The sequence below is a fragment of the Enhydra lutris genome, unplaced genomic scaffold, assembly GCF_002288905.1.
Source record: "Enhydra lutris kenyoni isolate GAN:26980312 unplaced genomic scaffold, ASM228890v2 scaffoldscaffold15, whole genome shotgun sequence".
Lineage (NCBI taxonomy): Eukaryota > Metazoa > Chordata > Mammalia > Carnivora > Mustelidae > Enhydra > Enhydra lutris.
In genome coordinates this window covers 32,439,417-32,451,964 of record NW_019154099.1, presented here as the reverse complement: position 1 = coordinate 32,451,964, position 12,548 = coordinate 32,439,417, and the positions used below count along the sequence as shown (strand labels likewise).

Genomic DNA, 12,548 nt, shown 5'->3' with positions numbered 1-12,548 from the left:
ACTTAAAAACCTTTTCATATTTGCTTATCTTCTGCATGAAGTGTAATGCATATGAGGCAGGGTTATTTAGTTATTTGTTAGGTATTATGTAGAAGACTTTGTTTACTTAGATCTTCATTTACACTGGTATGATACTGAGTCAACTTATCTATCATAGTTTCTTCATGGACTCTGAATTCTTCCATGCTGCTGCTCAACGTTGTAAATGAATTTACATAAATTTTTTTTGTAGGTGGGCTGTTACATAAGAGTATTAAAACAACATGCAACATTTTGTCCCTAACTTGAGGATAATCAACACCAGTTTCCACTCATTTCTGAATTGGCATAGTTTTATTTAGTGTTTAACTTTATCTGAATGTCATAAAGCACCATATTCTTTGCCATTTTGGATGTTAATTAATAACAAGTTGTAGTTTTGACTGTTTTGCCCACTGCAGGTGACCAACTGAGTGCCATATTGAATTCCATTCAGTCACGGCCCAATCTCCCAGCTCCTTCCATCTTTGATCAAGCTGCAAAACCTCCCTCTTCCCTAGTCCACAGCCCATTTGTGTTCGGACAGCCCCTTTCCTTCCAGCAGCCTCAGCTTCAGAGTAAGTCTGTCAGCCTTACCTGCCTCATGAAGCCATTTCTGAAGCTTTGTTCCAAGTTGTTTATCAGTTACTGATTATTTATCAACTCACTTGACTGGTTTTATTTTATGAGGATGTTATCCCTTCCCACATTTTTGAAGCATTTAAGCTATTTTGAACTAAGACATTCTGCAGCTAAGACATTTGTTTTTTAATCACTCATTTTTTAATTAAGTATAGTTACTGAAGTCTGACTATTATGCTCTCTATTCTAATTCCAGCATAAGCAAATACATATGTTAAAGCATGTTAAGAAAAACCTATTTTATTTAAGTTTTTCTTTAACAATATGCATGACTATGCTAAGCATCAGTTATAGAGATAACTCTCATTGTTTTACACTGGATCGTTATTACTTAGAGATGCCCCAAAAGAATAAACCTATTTCACTGTACAAGTGGGTGGAGGAGAGGTGATACTGGGCAGGTTTGTTTGTTTCTTTTAAGTGAATTTGGTATCTGTGAAATGTGTAGCAACTTTAGGTTTTGAGATTTTCTCAAATTGTTGTTTCTTCTCTTGCTTTTTATTTTTTTGTTGTTATTTTTCTTTTTCCTGCTATGTTAAAGTGGTCGTTTGATTTTAGCTCTGCCTTCTAGGATTGCTTTTGCCCTTCATCCAGGATAGTAACTCACGTTGATCTGTAAAATAGACCCAAACAAATTACTCTTAATGGAGTGTTCTTTTTTCTTAATGACCTCCTGAGGCTTCCACATAAACTTCTCAGAGCTTCTTGCAGTATGACAACAATATGTTCTTTTTGGCCTTCAGTTCATATATCAGCTCTATAATATATGGGCATGGTCACTGAATGAGATATTTATGAAAGTCCCACCTCATGCAAATGATGTTACTCATTATGATATTATTATCTATGTTAGAGTATATAGGAGTATAAACTTTTCTAGGATTGTACTATATATTAGGCAAGTTTAATAAAATTAAGTAGTTTAGAAATATAAGTAATACCAATGTCTAGCCTGTCATTTTCTTTATATATGTAAATATTCACTTGACTGTCTCTTAAAAGAAGAATTTCAAGGAAATATAATAGTGTCATGAGTATAGAGTAGTTTTTTTCCTTCCTTGGTAAACATTACAGAAGAAGGAAAGAGAAGTGACAGCTTAGCTTACTCATTTTATGGAGCAACAATTTTTTTTTTTTACATTTATATGTGCCCAGATTACAGGAAGGTTGAAAGGTAAAGACAAAGGACAAAACAAAAACAAAAAAATCACGATCAGTTAGGCAGAAAATCCATATTAGGTATAATATTTTAAACAAGAAATTACCCTGATAATGTCATAGCAGCAGCAAAGAGAAAAAGTAAGGATATTTTTGGTCTACCTGAACGATCATTGCAAGTCTTCTCAAAAAAAATATAATTATTGTTTTTGCTTTACCAAATTATTTAATGAAATATTTCAAAATATAACAACCTTAATAAAATCAGATTTGTCTCTCCCAAAGGATAACAGGTTTCCAACTGACACTGTATCAAAGTAATTTTATGCCTCTTGTGTCTAGGTGTTATAAGTACCACTTCTTCCTTCACCATCTTGGAGCAAATTTGAAGTCATGGCCTAGACATATCTCAGTTACCAATGTTCTGAATCATTGCTTGCCTGTACTCCAACAATGAGGATTACTTAAATCTTTCTTCTAAACTTCTTAGTCTCATCAGAATATCATTGAAGTTTGATTTCCAAATTCTAGAAACCAGAGTTCTTAATTTTTAGCATGACTAAAAACAGTGCGGAATGTAAAATAGTTTTAATGTTTTGGAAATAAATTACAATGGCCTTAATCACATCATGTTAAGAAAATTAAATGTGGCAGAGTGCTTATTGTTAAGACTACCTGCGCAGGGTATTCTTTCCTGAACATCATTGCTGTCTGTCACACCAGCAGTTCACCTTGCTTTAGAAGATGGCTACATACTGAATTTCCCATTACTAATTAGTAATATGAGACTCATTTTTGTCTTACACTTTAATGATAGGAAAATAAAACATATATTTACTAATTTTTGCTTATACTGATAGTCTCCACTATGGACTAAACACTATGTTTAAGCACTTTAATACATCCTCATTTAGGGTAATATCACCATCAAAGAAACAGAAGTTTAGAATGAATGATTTTCCCTAGAAACACATACAGTAAAATGGTAGAGCCAGAACGTGAGGCCAGTCCTACTGACTACAAATGCCATGTTTTAAGTATTCACCTTTGTGTACTGATAAGTAATACTGCCAAAACTGGCCTTTAATATGTGTGGGTCTTTTTTTTAAGATTTATTTATTTGAGAAAGAGCAAGCAGGGGCAGGGTGGTGGGTGTGGGGGAGATGCAGAGGGAGAGAGAAACTCAGACTCCATACTGAGCTCACTGCCTGACACAGGGCTCAGTCTCACAACCCTGAGATCATGACCTGAGCCGAAACCAGGAGTCAGACACTTTAGCCAACTATGTCACCCAGGTGCCCCAATAGGTGTTTTTAAAATTTCTGATTACATTTGTTTTATCATCTAGAGTATTTTGTTTGTTTTGTTTTATTAGTTTGTTTGTTTTATAGTTTAATTTTAAGAATGCAGAATAGTTGGAAAGGAAAAAAAGATTTCCTAAATGTCATAACTCAGGTTCCCAGTTAAGTAGACAAGCTCCACGTAGACACACATTAAACTGACCCACATGTTAACTTAACCTAGAATTTCTGTGAGTGTTATTATCAGTAATTATTTAGGTTGTTTTGTTCCTGAGGCATAGTTTTTCACTAATCTTTGGAATTGGTATTTATCCTAGTACATTAAATTAATTTGGTAATTTTTTTTGGAAATTAACAAAATTATATATACACACAAATTTTTTCAACTGTTATTGTAGTGAAATAGAATGATTATAGAAAAAATTACAAATTTCCCTTATTTGTAGATAGGCATGAGAGAGAGAAGTGTGCATGTAAGCTTTTTCTTTACTGTTCTATAACTTACTTTTTTATTTCAGATTATTTATGGCGTTTTTAGAATTGGTAAACAATTTTGCAATGAGGGTCTAGTGAACTGAGGTGGAAAATGATATCTCTGCCTGCTTTCTATAAGAATATCACACTGCTTACTTTCACTGTCTTTACTCATTCCTTTTGAAAGCATCATTTTCTGTTCCATAGCTCCTGCCCAGGTCTCATACATCATAGGCATTGAAGGAATATTTATTGAGTGTAAATGCTTAAGATGATCACTTTCTTTAGTGTAAAACATGAATTTAAGATCATGTAGTTCTTGTTATTTCATGCTAGATATTACAGTTTTTACTCAGAGTACATCCTCAAAGAAGAGGAACAATATTTCAGTACTAATTAAAACCACTATAAATAAATAAACCACTATAATGCCTATATGATGCCTAATATACAGAGTTATGATAATTCTGAGTTTATACTTAAGAATGATCCTCCAACTGAGAAACTGTCCCAAATGACTGTGTTTAACATGGGCATTTATATCTACTGTACAGGATGCTAAGTAGTTTGTATTTATTTTTCTTGTAGAAAAAATTATAATGAAGACAATTTAGTATTCTCCCAGACATTTTAAACATGTAACATATGTTATTTTGTTATTATTTGTTATGTTATCTGTTATTTTGACAGGACTTTCAAGCCCAGATAGGAAACCTCAAGGTTACCTTACAACAAGAGTTTTTCTGTTACACCTGTATGTCACATTCTTAAATGAAACCAAAATTTATTAAATGTGACTAAAAAGGTCCACTTGAGTATCTGCATGCATATTTATTTACATTTGAGAATATAAATATATACTAAAGCACTGTGTTTATTTAGCTTATAAAGATGAAGTGATGGAAAGACTTAAAACTCAAATTTCCCCTCCAGCTACTTAATAGCTTTATATAGTTAGGTAACTGACATATCTGAGCCCTGTTTACCCTGCCGTAAAGTGGGGTACCCCATACGTGTTATCTGCTGATATCACTTTTGCCTTTTGATGCAAGCACTTAACATCTCTTAAACTCCAGGGAAGATTAGAAGAAATCACAGCCTGAGAGAGAGCAGTTTTATTCTCAGTGTGGAAGGAGTGGCAAGAAAGAATTTGGAAAGAAACAATTAAGGTTTCCTAGCTAGTCTTCAGTGTACATTTTATAGCATAACTTTTATTTTTCTTGAGATTGATTCTTCATGTACTAACACTATTTTCAGATATTACTATGAATGTTAGTGTATAAATGCCAGCTTTATTTCCAAGACTGAGAAGTCCTTTCTATCCTGGATTGTAATCATACCACAAAATTTGTCCCATTTGCTTACCTGCCTACCGTGAAGCTGTGGCACAGATGGAACCTTGAATTTATGTGCCTCCTCTTTTCTTCTTTCTTCAAACATAAGTATCTTCTCTAAAAGCCTTTTTGTCTTGGTTTCAGTTTTAGCTGTCTTTGTTCTACATTAGTTGGATCCTCCTGAAGACAAGACATGGTTATGAACCTGAACAAAGAGTCTGATTTCTCTGATGGATAGTTACCATTTTTCGCCTTACAACTACTAAGAAGTTTGTGGAGAGCCAGATTTTTATTTTTGAGAGCATCCCCAGCCCTCTTGTGCCTTACATTATTGCTTAAGGAGTAATACTTAACCTTTTCATGGAGTTTTTTGAAGTGATTCTTTCTAAGGCCCAGGATACATACACATCAAATTTTCTCAGAATTTTCCTATCTCAGCCATCAAAAACTCTGAAGTGATACACTTTTCCCTAATGTTATATCCCTTAACCATAGTTACTTGGAATTTACTATTTATTCAGTAATATGCTATGAATATGTTTTATGCAGGTGCAGTTATGTCTAGAAGTTACTTAGAGACACATTGTGTTTTAGGGGTTATCCACCTTTCAGATTTTCATCCATCTTTCTTACAACTCTCTTATCATTTAGGTTAGTGTTACATTTTAATGAAAAGCTTATTTCTGTTTTATCCTTCAGTTGGAAATTTTGTTCTAGATTTCATTATTTTATAATTCATTTGATAAATAGATTTAATTTCCCATTCCTTTAGCATTCATGTAATTCAGCTTTCTTCCTCATACATTTACCAGTATTCTAGATTTACTGATCATGCAGTGATATTGCATCTAAAACTGCCAGTCCAGGCGGCTGCTAGCTAAGAGTATGTAATTATTACTATCACCTTCTTTTAAATCCTCCAAACTATTATTAGACAGAAGTGAGAATAATTGTTATACTTAATTACACTAATTTTTTATCTGCATATTGTTCAATTACTCACATCTTTTGACCACTTTGAATTTTTAATTTATAGTGCTCGCTTCGGCAGCACATATACTAAAATTGAATTTTTAATTTATATAGTGTCTCAAGAACCAATAAACTAGTTTTTTTTATATTTTTAAAAATAGATAATTTTAAAATAGTTTCCAGAATATCAAGTTAAACTTAACTGTTTTCTGCCTGTGGAAGGCATCCATACTGTCAAAAATATCTGAAGTTCTATTCAGAGCAGAATACAAATGTACAGTACTGGGATTTAAATCGGGTGAAGAAAGTCAGGAGCTCTGTCCCTGTCGTTCTACCATAATAAGCTCAGTGAAATTTCATGATCATTGCTTATGAAGGATCTATAGAATTAGATTTCTTTCTTATATTTTAAAACATATATATACACACACATCAATGTAGGTATGTATAAGCATGGACAGAATACAGTGAAATTTGAGCATTGTCATAGATTTATTTATAAAATGTCCTCAAATACTTCCAAATATCTATGTTAGGATTACATTTAGTAATTTTATTGAGACTATCAAATCCAATACAAATCTTTTTAAGATTGAGAACTAGAAAAGAAGGAGAAATAGGTGCTGAAGATTATTTCTGCCAGTTATTTGTAGCCTTCTATAGGATGGATGTTAAGTGCAAAAATTCCATCAATATTATTTCTCCTATCAGAGTGTCAGGGACAGTGACATAGGCGATGTGATTAGACACCTGACCTCTTAGATTTAGTGTATTTTCAGCATAGTGTCATTTCTAATATTCCGTTTAACATTTCTGATCCTTGCTTAATTGTTGACTTAACAATGAAAATAAGTATATGCTACTTTTTAAATCCCAGAACTGCAGTTTTGTGTGCTGCCACTAGATGGTGACATATTCTTTGATTCTTCCAGTTTATGTTCCCAGTGACAAAGGTCAGGGTTCTAAAATTCACAGCAGAACCACAATTTGTCCTTGTTAAACTGAAACAAGAATGCTTTCCTATTAAAAATGAAAGTTATACTGTTTTTTTTCTTATCAGTACCTAGGGAGTAATTTTTTTAAGTACAGTTTACAGTGAACTCAGAGTTGCTGTGATGTGAAAATGAACTAAGTTCCCCAGGGAACTTAATAGTTGGGATCCAAAACAAAGAAAACTAAGAATAAATGACACATTAAAAAACATATTGCTAATAAAGGGATATTTTATACTAAACACACAACATAGACTTCATATGAGTACTGGAGAAAAATCCTGTTTTTTATATTGCTTTTAATACTCTCTTTAGTGAACTGTATGTTGCACCCAAAATAATCAGAATTCCACAGAGGCAAATTTAATAATTGGGTGTTTTGCCTAAAAAGTGAGATTTTAAAAAGAACATGATTATTTTAATTTCCAACAAATTGCCTGAAAGCTGATTAACTTTTTTTCTTTTGTATAAAGATATCAGTCTATGTCTTAAGGATTATCTCTTTTTAAATTGAAAAATACAAATCTTTTAAAAAAATTGTAACAAACTGTTTTCAAATATGAGCTAATTTTGTGAAAATTAGATGCATAGAACAAGTGTGTAATCATAGCTTAATTTCTTTAGGCATTTAAGACTTCCAAAAACTGTTTCTTATTCACTTGAATCATACCTAGGAATTCAGTCTCTCTAGGCTTTGTAACATATTGAAAAGACTTCAAAGCAATTTTGGCTTCAAAACCTTTTCCAGGAGTTTGTCTTTAAACCTCTAACATTTACCCTACAAATTGCCTTATTTTTCACATTTATATTTATGGGTGCTTCCAATTAAGATAGTATTCTGATTTCTTCTCCGGTGTCCTCCTGCTAAACCATGTCTTCATAGATTTTAGCAAGCAAGACTGTATCCTGAGGGACGGCTGGGTGGCTCAGTGGGTTAAGCCACTGCCTTTGGCTCAGGTCATGATCCCAGGATCCTGGGATCGAGTCCCGCACTGGGCTCCTTGCTCGGCAGGGAGCCTGTATTTCTCTCCGCCTCTGCCTGCCTCTTTGCGGGCTTGTGTGCCTTCTCTCTCTCTCTTTCTGACAAATAAATAAATAAATAAAATCTTTAAAAAAAAAAGACTGTATCCTTAAATTTGTAGTTTGAATTCCCCTTGAATTAACTCTTCTAGCCAAAAACTAGTACCCTCCTAATGGATATTTTCAGCAACAGGTTCAGACTTTGTATTACATGAGATTTAAATAGCAGAAGAATTCCTTTTGCAGTGCTTGGTACCTTTGAGGTTTTATAGATTTCAAAAAGAAGGTGCTCAAAAACATTCAAAATTACTATTTTCTTAACTTAGATGAAAATGATTTGAGGGCATGTATGCCCCATCTCTCCGTGCTTTCCTGCCTTTCTCTCTTGAACCACTGCAGGAGGTCCTTGCAGTCATCCTTATTCACAGAAATTACTCTAGTCAATTTTGTTCGTCAGTACTAAGATCTCATGGTACTTGATCTGTCCAGCAGTGTATGACAGAGTTGATCCCTCTTTTTTTCGCTGAAATATCTTTTTCTGGATGTTTCCTACCTCATTGACTGTTCATTTCTCTTTTCTGCATCCTCCTCTGTTGTGTCTTCCTAGGAATGTCCCAGGGCTTTGTCTCTTCTGGACCCCATCCCTAACTGGTCCTCTCCAGTCATGGAATGTCACTCAGCATCTGCATGCTTGTGGCTCCCAAATTCATCACCACTTGATCTAGTATATATTTGCTTGTTGCCTCTCCTTTTACCTGAACATAAATAAACTCCATAAGAGCATCGACTTTGTTTCTGTTCATTGTTTTATCTTCAGTTCCTAGAACAGTGTCTGATATGTAATTCATAGTCCGTACCTTGCATGGAAGGATTTCTTGGCTTATGAGTAGTTCGTCTTTAATCTTGGCCATGCTAATAAGTCAGTCAACTATTACTTTTTCTGTTTTGAGAAAAGTGTATGTTGTATCCAATTTTTGTTTCAATAACAAAGTTATCTCCTTACTGCCTGAATTTATTTTAGCTCAACTGATTACATTTATTTTCATTGCTGTGAGTTAAAATTTTAAATAAAATACATTTTTTTTCAGATTTAGATAGAGGTTTTTTAAGATACTACTTTTAAAAGATTACAATTTAGAAGTTCTATTATTTGGAAAAAAGATAATTTTAAGTACTTCGTTTTCTGCATGGTAAATCATTAATGTGTCTAACATTTTTCAGTGACTTGTAAATTTGCTTTGCTTTGTTTGTGTTACAAAACTTTTTATAAACAAAATTTGGTATCTCAGTAATAGGCTCTACAGAACAAATACTAAATATTGGGAGTAGCACTAACATTTCCCACCGAAGGTGGAAGGATTCAGAAAAGTAGTCAACCCTAAATGTTTCCATACATACTGGAAAAGTCATAGTCATGTGTCCATATAGAAAACTAAGCAACAGTAGTATGCTAAACTGTAAGTAATATTTCTGTATCTCCCACTATTTACAAAAGAAAAAAATTTACTTATAAACTTTTATTTATAAGTAAGTAAGCACCAAAGACAAGAAAACTGAATTAAAGAAATATTAGTCTAAAAAGGAATGTTCAAATTTGGTTTATGAGAGAAATGAGCCTTAACTTTTAATGCATTTGGAGCTATCTTAATTAATTTAAATCAATTTGGTCTTTGTTTTCCACTTTAATTTTAGAGAAATGTAAACCTGTTGGAAAATTTAGCAAAATACAAACTTTTTACTAAGGTGATTGTGCATACCATTTGAAATGCTTTGTTTCTGCTTGTGTTCTCTGCTGAATTTTTTTTTTCCATTGAATCTGTGCTGCTTCTTTGCCAATGTTTTCCACTATAGAATCTCCATCTCACAACCTTGCTTCTCGCGAGCGCATTTACAAAACTTATGGTGTAGCTGGGCCTGCCTCTGCTCTCTCATCTCTGTCTCACAAACTCAAGGGTGGGTATGCGTGCATTCACGGATGGGCCATTCGTAGTGAACATAGGAGGTTTCAATAAAGTTTTCTTAGTTCACCTCAGTCATTTCCATTCCATTCCATTTTTAAAGATTAAAGTTTATCATTTTATTTAAAATTTGATATTTTGGGGCAATTTGTGTTGTATTTATTCAATAATATATTGTTAATTATCCTGTTGATATGCATGTTAATTATATTTATAGGTTAAGTATTACTTTTATTTAATATCAGACCTCTGTAAGGTCTTAAAAAAACAAAATAGGAAAAACAAACAAACAAAAACAAAATAGGGATATTGAAAGAAGTCCCTGATTTGGGAAATTGTTAAGTCAGTATCATCAGAACAGATGGTATATATGTATAAGGCATAAAGGACGTTGTGATCTGTAAGAACAGAGTATCTCATGTGGCAGGTTTAGCCTTAAACTTATTTTTCTGCTACAGAATGTTAAATCATTTTCCTGTTTTAGTTTCTTCTTTGAAAATTAAGTTAAAGTTTTTTAGTTTAACTTAGTTATCAGGATAGATAGATATATATACATAGATACATAGGTCTAAACCTACATGTCCCATCTGTCATTGAGTCTTCTTTGTAGCGTTTTCTTAGTTAGTTAGTTAGTTTTAAAATTTTAAATTTAAAAATATTCAAACTACTATGACAACTGATAAAATTTCAGACAGTTTAAAAATATGCTTTTGGTCTTTTACAGGACTATAGATGCCTACACGTTTTTTTGTCTTAAAGTAATATTTAATTAAACTTAAAATCCTGTGTTTTAAGAAAATTTTATCAAATTATTTTTGTACCAGTGGTTAACATATTACATAAGTCTTTCAAGTAATTTTCCTTTTTCTTAGAAATCAATAAAACGTTTTTACATTCCTCATTTTTACAGTTCCCAGTGATACTATATATTCCTATAGGATAGTAAATAGTATTGTAGAACCTGATCTGTACAGTATATAGAGTTGTATAACCTGATACATAGTATGGCATAGCACAATATAGTATTATATTATGGTATGTTAATTATAGTGTAGTATCACATAACCTGATCATTTATGATTTTGGAATGAAAAAATTATACAGGTCATTGGTGAATGAATATGTAACATTTAACATGTTTACTAATTTGTTTGGATGTACTAAATTTCTATTCTGCCCTGTATTATTTTTTCTTCAGAATTCCATTGAGGCTAGACAGTTTTTGCCTACTATCACTTAAACTTACATACGATAAATATAATCATTAAACTAAATTAAGTGATGAATGTGAAAGTATTAGGTATGTTCTAAATACTTTATATTTATTGATCTTTTTTATATGTACTGATATTTCAAGCAGTTACAAATGACAGTTTTTCCTAATACTTACTACATGCTCCAAAACTTTTTAAACCCAAATGAAGAAGATAAATATCAATTAGTTAGCCCATGGGCCTATCATACTTAGCAAACATGACATTCTTTTTTAAAAATATATGTAATATGTTTTGGAAAAGTAAATTTGTCAAAAGGATTTATTTATAATTTGGCAATTAACAGTTCAGGAAGAAATAATTCTGCATTATTTATAAACTCAGACTCCCAAAAGGTATTCACCTTTGGCCACTTACAGATCTTGAGAAAATATTCACCACTGCTAGAGGCAAAGAGATGAAGTATACAGGCGCCTGTACTCTCTGACCTTCTCAATATAGCAAACATTTTTTGCTAGCATATGACAAGTGGTGTTCCAGATATTTGTAAGATTCTGTTATTCAGCCAACCACAGAGATCTCCCTTTATGAGGAATTGCACACCATTGATTTAAAAAGCATACCTGTTTCGATTCATGAATTGATCTCTTAGAGAAAGGACTGGCAAACATAAAAGATTTACTGTTTACTTAATTGTCTAGTTTTACTGTTACATATTGTTCAGCTTCTGAAGTAAATGTGATGATGATAGCACTTCCGGCTATCAAATTAGTAACAAAAATTAGTACTCCAAACATCACACATGGAAAATTAGTGGAAAGAACTAGGCTGGTATTTAATTCTACCAAATAGAGTTTATTTATAAAATTTGCTCTATGGGCCCATTACTAGATCAGTAATTTGAGCAGCAGTTTGCTAAACTACCTTTGTACGGTTTGAGAGCACTTACTTGTCAGATTTTACATCTTTTTTATCTGTGCTCTACTAAGGTAGCATCAGTGTCTAGAATTTTTTCACAACTTTTCCCTCAATTTAGCCTTGTCTCTTATACTGTCTTTATGCAGAGAATACATACTACATATGATAAATGAAATTCATGATAGAATGATAAAGAACTGTAGAAACTGAAGAGCATTATGTTTAGTGTATTTCTCTCATTCAAAGAGTGAGAATAATTATTCTCGACACGTGTTTCACAGAAAATAACTGTTCCATTCATTAATATGTTCTAGAGAGGCTATTTGCCATACTTCATTATTTTTCTACAGAATTACAAGACTTGCAAGCATCTGACCCTTACTCCATAGTAGCTATAGTTACCTCTGCCCTGTGGCCTTGGGAGTCGTCATTATAAAAAGTGGATTTTCAGGGAATGTGAAATTTGGGAATAACAGAAGAAAAAAGTATTTATTGAGCACATGCTATATTCCATGACCCATTGTTGACATTATATCACTGAAAAATA

General features: G+C 32.6%; 1 protein-coding gene across 4 annotated transcripts in view; it reads left to right on the top strand.

Annotated features, from left to right (window-relative positions):
- Nucleotides 1-12,548, top strand: part of LOC111146914 (MYC binding protein 2, E3 ubiquitin protein ligase) — a 257,881-nt gene that overhangs the window by 189,192 nt on the left and 56,141 nt on the right. For 3 of the 4 annotated variants that reach the window (XM_022502671.1, XM_022502673.1, XM_022502674.1), the window contains one exon: nucleotides 417-596. The exons of the other annotated variant lie outside the window; for it this stretch is intronic. In XM_022502671.1, the coding sequence (XP_022358379.1) occupies nucleotides 417-596 (180 nt within the window). The remainder of the gene's footprint in view (nucleotides 1-416; nucleotides 597-12,548) is intronic. 4 annotated transcript variants of the gene reach the window in all.